The sequence below is a fragment of the Chrysemys picta genome, chromosome 24 (assembly GCF_011386835.1).
Source record: "Chrysemys picta bellii isolate R12L10 chromosome 24, ASM1138683v2, whole genome shotgun sequence".
NCBI classification, from domain to species: Eukaryota; Metazoa; Chordata; order Testudines; family Emydidae; genus Chrysemys; species Chrysemys picta.
The window spans coordinates 1581335-1597395 of record NC_088814.1 but is presented as its reverse complement, the minus strand read 5'-3'; the positions used below and the strand labels follow the sequence as shown (position 1 = coordinate 1597395).

General features: G+C 62.3%; 1 protein-coding gene across 2 annotated transcripts in view; it reads right to left on the bottom strand.

The window, feature by feature from the left end:
• Window positions 1-12409, bottom strand: part of KCNH4 (potassium voltage-gated channel subfamily H member 4) — a 36625-nt gene extending 24216 nt beyond the window's left edge. The window contains exons 1-4 of one of the 2 annotated variants that reach the window (XM_065577836.1): window positions 12190-12409; window positions 2749-2982; window positions 2172-2303; window positions 1647-1774 (exon numbers count right to left, since the gene is read on the bottom strand). In XM_065577836.1, coding sequence (XP_065433908.1) covers window positions 1647-1774; window positions 2172-2303; window positions 2749-2982; window positions 12190-12265 — 570 coding nt within the window. In that variant the 5' untranslated portion in view covers window positions 12266-12409. The remainder of the gene's footprint in view (window positions 1-1646; window positions 1775-2171; window positions 2304-2748; window positions 2983-12189) is intronic. The other variant, XM_065577835.1, reaches the window with a different exon arrangement.
• Window positions 12410-16061: the final 3652 nt, after the last annotated feature.

Below are 16061 nucleotides of genomic sequence, written 5' to 3'. Positions count from 1 at the left end.
TCCCCATCAGGCCAGGATAATCCGCACCACAGCAGCCGCTGCACTAACCACTTAGCACCTGCACTCCCCGAAAGCTCCTTAGTCCGGCAGTGAATCCAGGCTGCCGGGCGGCTCCCAGCTTGGCGAGGGTCCCGCGGCCGCGAGGGGACACCCGCCATCAGCAGCTTCCCTTAGCAGGCTCGGAGGAGGTGATTTGCCAGTCGTAGAGACAAGGGGGTTTCCATCCTCCCCCCCAGGCACGTAGGGCCATTGGCTTGGAGCAGCATCTGCACAAGTCAGCCCCTGCCCCGAACCCTCTCCGGAGGCAGCCAGGCCTGGGGGTCCAGGCACGGGCTGGATCGGGTGGGGAATGGGGCAGGCCAGGGGCAGAGTGGGGAAAGCAAACAAGCGTGCTGGCCCCCAGCCCTCCCTCAGCAACCCTACAATAACAAACCAGCGTGCGGGCCCCCAGCCCTCCCCCAGCAACCCTACAACAACAAACCAGCGTGCTGGCCCCCAGCCCTCCCCCAGCAACACCACAACAAACCAGCGTGCTGGCCCCCAGCTCTCCCCCAGCAACCCTACAATAACAAACCAGCGTGCGGGCCCCCAGCCCTCCCCCAGCAACACCACAACAAACCAGCGTGCTGGCCCCCGAGCAGCCCTCCCAAGACCAGGGCCACCCGGGGGGGGAGGGGGGGCAAGTGGAGCAATTTGCCCCAGACCCCACTGGGGCCCCCATGAGAATATAGTATTCTATAGTATTGCAACTTTTTTTAATGGAAGGGGCCCCTGAAATTGCTTTGCCCCGGGCCCCCTGAATCCTCTGGGAAGCCCTGCCCGAGACAAGCGAGCACGCGCCTGGACCGCAGAGGAAGGCCCGGCTGGCTGGGGGTCGGGCCGGGGCTGCTCACTCAGCAGCGAGCGGAGGAGGAACGAGGCCCCCCCAGGACTCCCTGCAGGAGTCAGCGCTCCCGTTGCCGAACGCTGCACGGGGACCCGGGGCTGGCACGTCTGCGAGCTCGTACGGAGCAGCACATGAAGCACAGGGTGGTGTAAGGTGACCCCGGCAGCAGCGTTATGATGTGCCAGGTGCAGAACGCCCGATTACAGCCTCTAAATTCATTTCACACTAATGCTATTAACAATAATCCACCCGTGCTGCCGGCTGTTGCCCAAAACAGTGAAAGGTGCAAATTTTCATGGTTCTGGCAGTCAAGGGCAGAGCCAGAGCTGCTGTCCACTTGCACGACGCCTGGCTAACAGCTCCCGGGGCAGCTAATCCAGCCCCGACGAGGCTACGGCCCTGGGAACAGGGCTGGTCTCTAGTGTCTCTCTCACCTCCCCGTCCCAGGGGCTAATGCACAAAGCACTGGAGAATAACGCTGGGTAAACGCCTCCCTCCGCCTGGCAGCAGCTGGCCCGCAGGGCTCAGGGGCTCCTTGGGTAGGGGGTCCCTGCAGCTCCTGGGCCGTCACTGCCCCCTGCCCCCGGACACCCACAAGCGGACTGTGGACAGGTAGCGGGAAGCAGAACCTAGCTCCCAGCAGTCACGCGGATGACCTAGGAGCCCAGCACAGAGGCAGGGGACGGTGTCACGCCGGGAGCACAGGCCGGGGTGGTTTGGAGCCGGACGGAGGCCATGGGTGCAGGGGGCGGGTTCTTACGCTGTTGATCTTCATCTCGCCCCGCTCCTTGCCGGTGAACTGACGCGTGAGCTGGTGCAGCACCGTCCGGCCCTGCCTGCGCGCCGCCCGCAGGTGGGAGCTCCCCGCCTTCTTGCTCCGGTGCTTCTCTGAAACAGGTGGAAAGCGGCTCAGGTAGTGCTCAGAGCTGGGGCAGGGGGCAGGCACCGGGTGTGCTGAGACGGGGCCCCATCCCAGCTGCCCCCCTGCATGCCCCAGATCTGGACACGGGGGCCGTCCTGGGAAGGCCCCCTCCCCCTTCTCATTCACGCTCCTCACCACCTGAGCGAGCGACGACTATCCAGGGAGCATCCGGGCTGGCGGGTCCCTCAGGAAAGGGCCCGGTCTTCGGGAGCCAGGGCCACGGGGAGCCAGCCTGGCTCCGAGCAGATGCCACCAGGACCACACTGGCTTGTCCCCTCCCCCCCGCCTGCTCCACGCCCCGACTCCACCCCCTGGCATTCTCCATCCAGCCCCATATGCTTCCTGCCCCCGGCCAGGGCGCACCATCTCTCCTGTCTCCCGGGTGGCTCTTGCCCCGGCTCTCCGTGATGTCCTTGAAGGAGACGAGGAAGAGAACCACCTCCCCCTTCTCGTTCTTGATGGGCACGATGTCCAGCAGGCACCAGAAGGCAGCTCCTGCGGGGAAGAGGGGAAGGAGCTGAGCCAGGAAACGCCCCCAAGGCCAGTGCCCCACACCGCCACCGGGCAGGGCTAGTCAGCACCGCTCCCGTTACGAGACCGGGTTGGCGCACAACCCCCACAACCAGCAGGGACCCAACTCTGCACCTTCAGCCGCAAAAGCAGGAGGCTCTAAGAAGTGAGTTACGGGAGTAACTCTAGGACCTGGTAGCAGTAGTAGGCTGTTATCCCCACATCAGCCAGCCACTAGAGAGGGCCACACTGAACCCACGGGGTTACGTGAAAGGTCTGGGGCGTTGGGAGCAGCTGCCTGGGCACGATCAGCCGTGCTGTTAAGCTAAGGGCCTGGAGCCGGCTCCTCTGCTCGGGGGACCCATGTAGTATATGGGCCGGGGCTGGCCCCTGGGAGTGCAGCGAGCCACGCGCCCGCCGCCCCACTCACCGCCCTTCTTGTAGAAGCAGACCTCAGTCTGGTACTCCTGCCTCCCATCCAGCACCTTCTCGATGCACTGCAGGACGGACTCGCTGGTCTCGGCCCCGTACAGGAAGCGACAGCTGCAGTTCTTCTGCATGACCTCGGTGCGGGCGAAGCCGGTGAGGTCGCAGAAGCCGTCAGAGCAATAGACGATAGGGAAGCCGCGGTGAACCTGAGCGTTGGCCAGGATGAAGTTGCTGTCTGGAAAGAAGCAAACAGACCCCACCCCCCCAGGGCCAGGTTAGTGCTCTGGAGGGGTCCTGGGAAGCATTTCCATTCTGAGCCTCCCCTCCCATAGCCAGGGATAGAACCCAGGAGTCCTGGCTCCCAGCCCCACCCCCACTCAAACCCACTAGTCCCCACTCTTCTCCCAAAGCCAGGGATAGAACCCAGGAGTCCTGACTCCCAGGCCCTTCTGCTCTAACCACTAGACCCCCTCCCCTTCCCAGAGCTTGGGCTGGAACCCAGGAATTTCAGCTCCCAGCTCTCCCCGTCCTGCTCTAACAACTAGCAACGCCCCCATCCTTGCTGAGCCAGAAATAGAAGGAGTTTGTAAGTATATTAGGAACAACGAGAATCCTAACAATAGCATTGATCCATTACTAAATGGAAATGGTAGAATTCTCAGTAATAATGCAGCAAAGGCAGCGTGACGTTATGAGTGACATAATATCTCATTGAAAGGTGACAGGGCCAGAAAGAGTTAATTAATTCCCAGACTGACCTACCCATGGCCGAACTTTAGAGACTGGTTAGGAGGATCTGTAAATGAACAGAGCTTTGAAATGTAAGTCTGCATTGTTAGAGGTAGAAGGGGAGATGTTTGCTCAGGTCCTGTGATGAAAGCAAACAAGTCTTGTCTATTGCTATAGCTTTGATTCAGAGATCAAAAAAAGGAGTATTAACATTTAGGAAGGCACTTGAGTGAAATAGTATTATTGTCTCTATGTCTCTTTGAAGGTTGTGGTAACCTGTATCTGAACTGTTTAATGGATAAATTACCCTGTGCTAATTGCCAGGATGATTGGGAGAAGGAGAATTAAGCCTATTGTTTTCTCAGGCCAAAAGGCTGCTGGAAATGTATCAGAACCCTGGGACACGAGCCTGCTTCATCTCAGATCTGCTTTGGGTTTCAAGAGGGGGAAACCTTAAGCCATAAGGATTGAGATCCCCAGTCACTGACTGGAGCCACCCTGAATATGGACATTGGACTATAACCTCTGGACTATTTCTAAAAGGACTTTTGCCAACTACAAGCTCATCTCTGCTATGTATCTGGACCTCGAGAATTGAATTCAAGTCTTTCTGTATATTGATCTTTGAACCAACTCTCTCTCTTTTCTTTTTTAATAAATTTTAGCTCAGTTAATAAGAATTGGCTATAATGTGTATTTTGGGTAAGATCTAAGTTATAATTGGACCTGGGTATGTGGCTGATCCTTTGGGATTGGAAGAACCTTTTCTTTTATATGATGAGAGAAGATTTTCAGTAATCAGCATCATATCTGACAGGTGTGTCTGGACGGAGGCCTGAGGCCGGGCACTTTAAGGGAACTGTGTTGTTTGGACTCTGAGTAACCAGTGAAGTTCTACAGAAGCTGTTTTGGGCTGGCTTGGTAAATCTAAGTATTGGAATAACCACCAGCTTTTGGGGTTTGTCTGCCCCGTTCTGTTTGCAGTTCACCCTAATTGAGTGACCTCAGCGGGTTTCCACAGGCAGCATCGTCACAGGCAGAAGCGTTAAATAAATATTTCTGTTCTGTATTTCGGGAAAAACCTATGATGTAGTCATGTCATAAGATAACTCCCTTTCCATTCCACTAGCATCTCCGGAGGATGTTAAACAGCAGCTAATAAAGTCAGACATTTTGAAATCAGCAGGTCCAGATAACTTGCATCCAAGAGTTTTAAAAGAGCTGCCTAAGGAGCTCGCTTCCACTGGAGTCCCACAGGTACCTGTTCTTGGCCCTACACTATTTAACATTTTTATCCACGACCTGGAAGAAAACATAAAATCACCACTGATAAAGTTTGCAGATGACACAAAAATTGGGAAGTGGTAAATAGCTAAGAGGACAGGTCACTGATACAGAGTGATAGATCACTTGGTAAACTGGGTGCTGGCAAACACTGTGTGTTTTAATATGGCCAAATGTCAACGTAGCCATGTCATGGAGTGTGGGGGATTCAGGGCCCTGCACCCCTCTTCCTGAGATTCACCGTGACTCTCAGCCAGCCAGTAAAATGGAAGGTTTATTAGATGACAGGAACACAGTCCCAAGCAGAGCGTGTAGGTACAACCGGAACCCCTCAATCAAGTCCTTCTGGGCGGTTTAGGGAGCTTAGACCCCAGCTTGGGGTGCCCTGCGTTCCTCCACCCAGCCCAAGACTGAAAACAAAACCTCCTCCAGCCACTCTCTCCCCCCTCCTCCCTGCTCCTCCTCTCCTTTGTTCAGTCTCCCGGGCAGAAGGTGTCACCTCTCCCACCGCCCTCCTGGCTCAGGTTACAGATCAGGTAGCTTCCTTCACGGGAAGTCCCCCATCCCCAGTGTAACCCCCCTGCAACATTCCCAGGTCAAATCCGCCCGCTCCCTGCTCCGTCACAAGCCAGCTAGGACCAAAGAATGCAGGCCACACTTACAGGATGGGGACTCTAGCTCGATTTGGGGGCCGGGGGTGACAATCAGCTGAACGAGTTCCCGGTGTGACGCTGTGGCAAAAAAGCTAACATGACCGCTGCTGGAATCCTGGGGCCCGTTCTGGTACCCATCGTTCAGGAAGGACGTTGACAAATCAAAGAGGGGTCAGAGAAGAGCCGTGAAAATGATTAAAGTGTTAGAAAACCTACCTGACAGTGAGACTCAAGGAGCTCGATCTATTTCTCTTACCAACGAGCAGGTTAAGGGGTGATCTGATCACCAGCTGCCAGTACCTTCATGCAGGGCCACCGAGAGCAGGTTTGGACCCCGGTGAAAAAAATTTTTCGGGCCCCCCTAGCAAGGGCGGACCGGCTAAACAGGGCCGACGAGAGGGGGGGAAGCCGGGCCCCGGGCCCCCTTCTGGACTGCCAGGCTCCAGTAAGGCGACAGGGGTGAGGGGGAAGCCGGGCCCCAGGCCCCCTTCCAGACCGCCGGGCCCCGGTAATTTGTGCCAGCTTCCCCCCTGTCTCGTCGGCCCTGCCTTCATGGCGAACAAATATTTAATCATGGGCTCCTCAATCTAGCAGAGAAAGGTACAAAGGATTCAGTGGCTGGAAGTGGAAGCTAGACAAATTCAGACTGGAATAAGGGGTAAGTTTTAATGGTGAGAGTAATTAACCCTTGGAACAATTCACCAGGGGTCGTGGGGGATCATTTAAAAATCAAGGCTGGCAGATGATCTGCTCTCGGATTACTGTGGGGCAGGTCCCTGACCTGGGTCACACAGGAGGTCAGAGCAGCTGAGGACAACGGTCCCTTCCAGCCTTGGGATCGATGAACCTAGGATGCAGAGGGGGCAGTTGGGGTGAGGAAGGGCCAGGGCTAGGGGATGTGTCGTACATCACCAGCACTGGCCCTGCTCCCCTCCAGGCTCCGGAACCCCCCATGCCAAGCAGGGCCACGTCGCCAACCCCGGGGTGACCCCACGGAAAGTGCCCGGGAGCCACCCTGTGCAGCCATGTCCTGCTGCTATTCCGGAGGGCCCCTCCTCGCTTTGTCCACCCCCCGCGCCCGTGACGGTGGCCAACGCGGGCTGCAGCCCCTCCTCCCGGCTGGGTGAGCTGGCTACGCCCTGCCCCTCGCCATTCAGTGGGCAGGCGAGCGCGGGAGCCCAGATATAGCTCCTGGCTCCCATCTTCACAGAGAAGTGGTGCCAAGCAAGCCGCACCTCCCCCTCGCCAGCTGGTGCCTCCACCCCCCAGCAGGGCTAAGGCAGCTTAACAGCAACAACAACAAACCCAGCCGGGGCTGTGCCAGGGCTCCCCGCAGGCGCGGCAGCCGGGGGCTTGCCATGGGCACAGGACAAGCTGCGGGGAGATGAGCCCAGCACCGAGTGCCTATCTCTGCCACGCCGGGCGTCCGCCCGCAGCAGGGTGAGCGTGAGGAGACACCAGTATCCTAAACGCAGGGTGCCCTGCAGGGTCCCCGAGGATGCTATAGGGTGGCAAGGTCGGATCATTAGCGTTTACCCTGGCACCACTGAGAACGAGCCCGTGCAATGCTAAGTAGCGCTAGGCCGGGAGAGCCTTGCTCCTGGGCCCAAGGGGGCATGAACCAGCGCGGCCGAGCCCCTGGCCTCGCTGCTGCCAGCCAGCCCCATGCGACGGGCTGCTGGTGACTGGGTGGGAGCGCTGCCCGGCAGGGTCAGGAACGGCACCTTGCTGGCGGGCTCCCGGCCAGCGCAGACAGATGGCTTCGAGTGCACAGGAACCTGTGCAGTCAGTGGGGCCAGCCGGGCTGGTTTCATCCCGCCAAGGGCAGAGCGGTGGCCCCCTTCCCCCCACGGCCAGCGTGCACGTGGCTCGCAGGCTGGTGCCTTGGCTTTAGCCCTGCGGCCTAGGGGCTGTAAACCCAGCACCGGCACCATTCGACAGCACTTGTTTCCATGACAACAGGCAGCAATGGCACTAGCGGCCCGAGGGCAGGAGCAAGGACAGCTGAGGCCATGGCTGGAAAAAGCCCCATCTCCTGAGGTGCCTGCCCCCGCCAGGGGCGGCCCCGGGGCCTCGCTGCTGCAGCTCAGAGCGGGAGGCATTGGGGAATCAAAACCCAACGGCCATGGCCAGGTTCTTGGCTCCTGGAGCCGGGGTTGCTGGCTTGACCGGGGCGGGGAATTAGTAGAGGCTCCGCTCTCGGCAACGCAGGGTCCCCACCGCGGCACAGCCGGGGCTCCTGCCCCATGCCCTGCTGCCCCCGGCTGTGCGGGCCGGGCACCAAAGGTGCCACCAGGGGGACGGCATCACGCAGCAGGCCCGGGCCTGCTTCATGGGCGAGCCGGGGTTCATTTAGCACCAGGCCTCGCTGGGACGAGCCCCCTTTCACGCCTCATTAAACCCAGCAAAGCCACACTGAGGCCTGAAGCCAGAGCCTCGCCAGCAGCGCATTGCCCTGGAAACGCAAACACAGCATCCCGGGGAGCCTCTCCCCACGTGGGCCCAGGGCGCCCTGCTCCTCGCCCCGGTGCAGGCCAGCTCCGCCATGGCTCCGGGGGCAATGGCCCCACGCGTGTCTCCGTTCCCACTGCCCCTCCCTTCTCGGTGCCGCCTCCTGCCGACCAACCCATGCACGGCAACATCACTGGGCTGCGTGCAGCCGGGGAGACGCTGCTGCGATGGCACCGGTAACACTGCAGCCCCCCAGGACTGAGGCTCTGGGGGTTTCTAATGTCTGAGCCCAGCGAGAAGCCCCCGGCTAGCTGGCAAACTAAGGCAGTGCAGTGACTGGTGAGCGGGTGGGACACGAGCCAGGGCTGGCCCTGCCCTCAGCCGGCTGAAGGGGTACGAGACCCTCTGCCAGGGCTCAAGGAACAGAACCTGTCAGCACTTCCCAGCCCTGGCAGACCTTGGTTAACCCTTTCCTGGACCCTGCAGGCAACTCCACTCCCTAGAACAGAGCCCAGGAGTCCTGGCTCCTTTCTCCTAACCCCACTTGCAGCCTCTCCCCAGCGCTGCTGGGAGCTCAGGTCGTTATGCAAACATCTGGTGCGTGTGGCTGTGGTGGGGGAACAAAGCCCTGTGCTGCAGCGCACTGGGAGCCAAGGGGGGGATGGGCTTTGAAAATATAATTCCTGGGGGTGGGCAGGAGCCGTGTCATTGTCTGAAACATCTGGGCTGCGGGGACTGGCGGCTGCAGGGGAGCCGGGGCGCCCAGCCGGGCGGTAATTGCATGTGCCTTTATCTGTATTTTCTCTGCCCACTGGGCACAGCTGCGGTGACTGCTTGCTCTCAGCCCCCAGCCAGCCAGCTCCCAGGGCCCAAGCCGTGCCCCAGGGCCCGCCCCTCACCCAGGCACAGCCCGTCCTCGCCAGCACAGCTCTCCCGCTGGCGCTGGGGCCTGATTAGCATGGCGCTGGGTACGCAGGGAGCGGCCATCTGCCATTGCCACACACCGTGCCAGCAGCTGACAGACTGGGGGTCAGGCTGCTTCTTCCTCCAACAGAATCACAGACATTAGGGGTCAGGCCCCAGCCCCTCGGGAGGATCCACCCTGGCAGACTCCCAGGACTCCACCCTGGCCAGTTTTAAGCATCTGCCCCCTCCCTTGGGAGGCTCTTCTGCAGCCCAGTGGATCTCTCCATCTCTCATGGGTACCTAAGAACACGCCCTGGGAACAGGAGAGTCCCCAGGGAAGTGAGTGGTGGGTTGGAGGTGCTCCCTCTGGTGCCAAGTGGCATTATCTTCAGAGAGCCCCCTGCCCCAGCTGCACATTGGGACCCAGTCTGCCCCAGAGTCCAAGGGGCTCGGATCTGCCATGGCTGGGCCTGTGTCAGGTTATTAACGGCGGCACCAACCAGGGCTGGCTCCATCCCAAACGTACATCATCTCCCCACATGAGCAAGGGGTTCCTCAAGTGCCGGGGCTGGGATCAGAGCGGGTTGAGGGGGGCTCCTTCGGGCGGATCGGCCATCACCTGGCCCGCGGATTCAGCAGCTGGTGCTCAGACGAGCGACTGGCGGAGGAGCCCAGCCTTGCACAGCCAGCAGAAAAGTCCCCAGGCGGCCGTCTCTTCAGCAGAAAAGGGATCTTTGACAAAATGGGAATTTTCACAAAAAAAAAAATCCACTTAAAAAAAATTGGGCAGATTTGTTTAAAAAAATGAAACTCTGAACCCTGAAGAAGTCCCAGGTTTTGGCAACTAGAAGACTTCAGGGGGTTCTTTTGACCAAAAAAACCCAAAATTTCCACAAAAAAACAAAAAAACCCCCACCTGTTTTCAACTCAATTTTCTGCTGGGGAAAATTCAGCAGTTTGCCAGCAGCTGCTCCCTGGGGCTCTGGGGTGAGCGGCAGCCACCCTGCACGTGAGCAGCTGCGACCCACGGGGCGCGCTCTGCACTTGCCCTTTCCCAAGCATGCCAGCACCATAAGCAGCCCTGGGCCGTTTGCTCCCCTCCCAGCTGCTCCCTGGTACCTCCTCCCCCTGTGGCTGGCGTGGGACGTGCTAACAGCACAAGCCAAACCAGAGAGCCCCCTATCCCAGCCGCCAGGCCGAGATGGGCTAACCAGCCACCTGTGGCTATCGGGAAACCACGCCCAGAGACCCTCTGGGATAAACCTCAGGATACTCTGCTCGCCTGAGCAGTGCCTGCCTCACCATCTACACCGCTAGCCAGCCCCGAGTCAGCTGGGCGTCCGGTGTCTGTGCTCTGCCTGCGGTGAGCTGCAGAGGCCTGGGAGAAAATGAAGCCCCAGGCTGGGCTTAGCGTTGTTCCAAATGGACCCTTGACAAAGCCCCGTTCCCCGCTCCACGTGGGCCAGGCCAGCGCTGAGCTGTGCGCTTGGAGGCCAATGGTAACTGTCCCTGGTGCTGAGTCTGGGACAACCTGGCAACGCAGAGGAGAGGCACCAAATCCCTCCAGTCCATCAAGACAACAAAAGACTCGATGTGCCCTAATACAATACGTTCCGGTTGGACTCCTGAAATCCGGCCGTGCTCCCCTCCAGCCTGACTCAAACCATATTCCGTTTAATCCACACTTACATAATTCTGGGCACCGCTATGGCTCCGCAGTGGGGGGCTCAGTGCTCTAAGCCGCCCTGGTTATCTCCCCAGTGACTCAGGCTCCCTCGTGGGACAGCCTGTCAGGGAGAGGCCGGTGGCTCGCTCCCTGCACCGGGCAAAGGGGTTAGGGCGGTTTCATTAGGAAAAGCTGTCAGGGGGCCCCAGGAAATGCTAAATTAGTTTTCATTGATCTTTCTGGAAGTATTTAAATCGCAATCCTCTTAGGGGGAAAATCCCCACATCTGCAATATGGCATTTTATTTACAAAACGCCACGCTTACTACACCTTCCCTCTGGGGGGGCAGCACTTTAAACAGGCTGTATTGTGAATGCCAGTGGGGGGGTTAATCCGAACAGGCCAAGCTCTCCCAGGGCAGATGAAGTCTGCGGAAGGTTTTTTGACTCTTTCCACCAACTGACAGGTGAGCAGGAAGATATAAAGATACTTTTCCCTTCTCCGGGACACTCACAGATTGTGCACACCGTGGGTAGGAGTGAGCAGCGCGCTTGGAGAGAGATCCCAGCCCCCGCCTTCGCCAGGGGCTGTTACACCAGTGTCCCCGCTTTAGACCTCGGGCGACGAATCTGTCACGGAGTCCGTGATTTTATGAGACTGCCATGACGCCTCGAAAATCCCAATAATTCAGCCCCAGATGTGGGGCTCGGGTTTCAGCCCCTGGCGACGGAGCTTGGACAAAAATAAACCCGTGATTTCTTGTTTATTGCCTGCGTCCTGTCCGTGACTTTTCATAAAAATACCCATGCCAAAATCGGAGCCTTATGGGCCCATCCTGCCCAGGGAGCGCGACCTGGCAGGAGAGCGCGTTCCTGGCCACCATCACTGCTCCCTGGGGTGCTGTGGGGTGACACAAAATAGCCTCAGTGCTGGCCAGACACACCAAACCTTCTCACACCCCCAGGTGCCCCTCGGACACAGCCCATCCCCCACGGCGGCAGAGGGGAGCAGCGTTATATGGAAATGACCAGTCATCTTTACAGTGGGGGCACAGGGATGGGCTGGGGATCAGCGTGGGGGCCTGGCTGAGCTGGGGGGGCAGCCCCCATGAGCTGGGGATCCTTGAGCAGTCTCCCAGAAGCAGCAGGAAGGGGACATGCCTGGCAGCTCCCTGGATCCCAGGGCACTGATGAAGTCACCCCCTCCCCAACCCCAACCCCTGGGTCTGTGGGGACCCAGCGCAGGCACACACACTGCACCCCCTTCGCAGGGCCTGGGGCGGGGGGGGTCATTGCACTTAATAGAAGACCAATCCCCAGCCCTAGGGTTGTGGAGGGGTCTGTGTGGCCAGGGATCCCTGCTACTGACCCTACCCCCCAGGTGCAGAAGGGGGTCACGCAGGGCAGCTGGCCTGGGGCTGAGGTCACGGATCCCTGGTATCGATACCCCCACACACACAGACACACCCCACACGCAGTTCTGCTACTACCCAGAGCCTCGGGGGGGGGGGGGGAGAAATAGCTGGGGGGGGTGGCAGCTTCCTCCGGAGGGAACCCGGTCCTAGGGGAGGGGTCCCTCTAAGCCCGGCCCGGAGAGTCCAACCCTATTGTCCAGTAGGACCCCAGCCCTGCCTGGCGCCCCCAGCCCAGTCCAGCCCCCCCAGCTCTGCCCTGCCCGGCCCGGCCCCGGGGCGCTGGCGCCCCCCCCAGCCCCGCCCGGCCCCGGGCCCCCCGGCTGCGCGGCGGAGACTCACGGCTGCCATCGAAGCGCGAGGCGATGGTGTCCAGGAACGTGTTCTGCGGGGCCAGCAACCCCTTCATCACCGGCATGGCCCCGCCGCCCGCCCGCTCCCCGGCCCGGCCCGCGGGCTGCAGCTCGGGCAGCGGGGCTCCGGCGGCAGGTGCAGCCCGTGCGCCGCCCCGCTCCGCCCCCCGCTAATCCCGGCCGGGCTGCTCGGCGCGGCCCCGCCCCGGGGGACCCTGCGGGCGGGGAGGGAAACCTGAGCCCGGGGATGTGCCGGGGGGGGGACCCTGCACCCAGGGACAGTGCGGGGGGGGGGGGATGGCTCTGAACCCAGGGACAGTGCGGGGGGGGGACCCGGCACCCAGTGACAGTGCGGGGGGGGGGATGGCTCTGAACCCAGGGACAGTGCAAGTGGGAGGGGGACCCTGACAGTGCGGGGGGGGACCCTGCACCCAGGGACATGCTGGGGGGGGACCCTGCACCCAGGGACATGCCGGGGGGGGACCCTGCACCCAGGGACTGTGCGGGGGGGGGGACCCTGCACCCAGGGACATGCCGGGGGGGGGGACCCTGCACCCAGGGACTGTGCGGGGGGGGGACCCTGCACCCAGGGACAGTGAGGGGGGGGATGGCTCTGAACCCAGGGACAGTGCGGGGGGGAAGGGCTCTGCACCCAGGGACAGTGCGAGGGGGGGATGGCTCTGAACCCAGGGACAGTGCAGGTGGGAGGGGGGACCCTGACAGTGCGGGAGGGGAGGGCTCTGCACCCAGGGACAGTGCGGGGGGGGGGGACCCTGCACCCAGGGACAGTGCGAGGGGGGGTGGCTCTGAACCCAGGGACTGTGCAGGTGGGAGGGGGTCCCTGACAGTGCGGGGGGGAGGGCTCTGAACCCAGGGACTGTGCAGGTGGGAGGGGGACCCTGACAGTGCGGGGGGGGACCCTGCACCCAGGGACATGCCGGGGGGGGACCCTGCACCCAGGGACTGTGCGAGGGGGGGATGGCTCTGAACCCAGGGACAGTGCGGGGGGGGGGGACCCTGCACTCAGGGACAGTGCGAGGGGGGGATGGCTCTGAACCCAGGGACAGTGCGAGGGGGGGATGGCTCTGAACCCAGGGACTGTGCAGGTGGGAGGGGGGACCCTGACAGTGCGGGGGGGAGGGCTCTGAACCCAGGGACAGTGCAGGTGGGAGGGGGGACCCTGACAGTGCGGGGGGGAGGGCTCTGAACCCAGGGACTGTGCAGGTGGGAGGGGGGACCCTGACAGTGCGGGGGGGGAGGGCTCTGAACCCAGGGACTGTGCAGGTGGGAGGGGGGACCCTGACAGTGCGGGGGGGAGGGCTCTGAACCCAGGGACAGTGCGGGGGGGGGGGACCCTGCACTCAGGGACAGTGCGGGGGGGAGGGCTCTGCACCCAGGGACCATGTGGGGGGAGGCTCTGGGGTCGCTGCCCCAGCCTGAAGCGGGTTTTCCTTCCCACTGCCCGGGCTGAGCGCACATCAGTGTGGAGCGGCGATGGGCCCAAGAGGGGCTGAGCCCCCCCACCGGGTACATCCCCCCCAGGCTGACGCTGCAGCGTGTTGGCTGGTGGCGCTGAAATCTCAGCTCCGTGCCAGGGCTCCCTGCCAGCACCAGGTGCCACGGCTGCTTTCATTGACCTTCGGAAACTGGTTCAAGCAGCGCAGCCCCGGGGGGACGCTCAGGGGGCGACTCTATGTTTTTTTCCGCCCCAAGTAAAAAAAATTTTGGCTGCCCCCCACCCCGGCCCTGGGCTCTCACCCCTCCCACCAGTGCCCTCCCCCACCCGCACCCCCTGCCACCCCAGCCCTGGGCTCTCCCCCCCACCCCACCCCACCCGCACCCCCTGCTGCCCCAACTCTGGGCTCTCCCCCACCCGCACCCCCTGCCACCCCAGCCCTAGGCTCTGCACCCCCCCACCAGTGCCCTCCCCCACCCACACCCCCTGCCACCCCAGCCCTAGGCTCTCTCTTCCCCACCCCACCCACACCCCCTGCCACCCCAACTCTGGGCTCTCTCTTCCCCACCCCACCCACACCCCCTGCCACCCCAACTCTGGGCTCTCTCTTCCCACCCCCTGCCTCCCCAGCCCTAGGCTCTCCACCCCACCAGTGCTGGCTCTGCCCGCTCCCCCCTCACCTCCAGCCGGTCCGGTGCTGGCAGAGTCGGGGTAAGCAGGGGGGCTCCCGGGCCGCGCCTCAGCCCAGGGTCCCTCCAGCCAGGGCTCCCACCTCCAGAGCCAGCCAGGACCTGGGAGGGCAGAGCCAGGGCCCGGTAGGGGGCTGAGGAGCTGCGGCAGGATAGCCCCAGAGGGAGCCCCGGAGAGCGGGACGTGGGCCCCACACGGCAGCACCCTGCCCTCTGTGGCCCCACTGCTGCTTCTGGCCGCCCCTGCCGCAGCCCCTGGGCGGCTCGGGCCGCTTCGCCCAGCCCCGGCTGCGGCGCTGGGGGGGTGGCTGCCCTGCGGCACCTGCAGGCGGCTCCGTGTGCCCCGCGGGGCGGCCCCCAACCCAAGTGTCCCCCGCTCGGAGCCTGCCCGGCCCAGCCACAAGGTGCGGGCGCTGCTCCCCCGCGGCGTGAACCACAGCGGCCCCAGGCGCCCCCCGCGCTGCTGCTGCCAGGGCCGGCTCTAGGCTTTTGCTGCCCGAAGCAAAAAAAAAACCAAACACAAAAAGATGGCCGGAATGCCGGCCCTGAAATTGTGCCACCCCAAGCATGTGCTTGGTTTGCTGGTGCCTGGAGCCGGCCCTGGACGCTCAGGGTGGCTCAGCCTGGCCTGCCAAGCAGAGACTGGCCTCCCCGGGCCTTAGGTGGAGCAGGTGGCCTGGTGCAGAGCCTGGTCCTTGGAGAAGTCCCTGGCCTCCCGCCCTGGCCTGGCGTCTCCACAGGGCGTTCCAGGCGGGAGCAATAAAGGGGCTCACAAAGGATCCAGGGGAGAAGCGTAGGGTTTCCCGTCAAACCTGGGGCCCAGGAAGGGGCCACAGCGGAGGGCGCCAGGGTGGGTGTGGGAGAAGAGTCTGGCTGCAGTGGGGTGTCCTAGAGGAAAACTGGCACCGTGGGCAGGGCAGGAGACCCGGGTTCGAGTCCTTGCTCTGGGGCGCTGGGGCCAGTCACGTCGCAGCCCTGTTCCTCAGCTCCTGCCCTGCGCTGGGGTCTGCAGGGGGTGGAGCAGGCAGGGCAGGGGCGGGGAACCAGGGGCTCGCTAACTGTAAGGGGGGGTTTGCTTCCCCAGGGTGAAGAGCTGGGGGCTGCTCTTGCTCCCTCCCCCCCTCGCCCAGGGCAGGCCTGGGGCTGACCCCTGGGTGTGAGTCTATCCGCAGCAGCAACCCAGCCAGGCCGGTTTATTTTCCAACACTGCCCTGTGGCTGCCAGCACTGCCCAGCCCCTGTGGTGGGTGGGTGTGTGTGTGTGTGTGTGTGTGTGTGTGTGTGTGTGTGTGTGTGTGTGTGTGTGTGTGTGTGTGTGTGTGTGTGTGTGTGTGTGTGTGTGTGTGTGTTCAGACACCGAGCAATAGATCGGAGCATCTGCTACATAAATCAGATGGTGCCAGCCGCGGACCACCAGCCCGGGAACCCCAGCCACAGCCCTGCTGCCGGCTAGTGGGAGAACCGCGCCCCGTGCCTGCAGTGCGAACGCGGGGGGCTCGGGGCTCAGGCCGTAGCCGTCCCAGCCAGGCCCGTGCAGCCAGCTCGCCCACTCCCAGGCCGGCCTGGCCTTGCCCAGCGCTCGGCCTGCCGGCCATGGGGGCCAGTTCCCCGTGAGCGCAGCCCGGCTCCTAGGCTCCTTCGGTCTTTCTCGAGAGACCCTCCCCTTAGCCATGGGCTCCTGCAGCAGTCCCCCCGCCCCCCCCCCCCCCCCCCCACC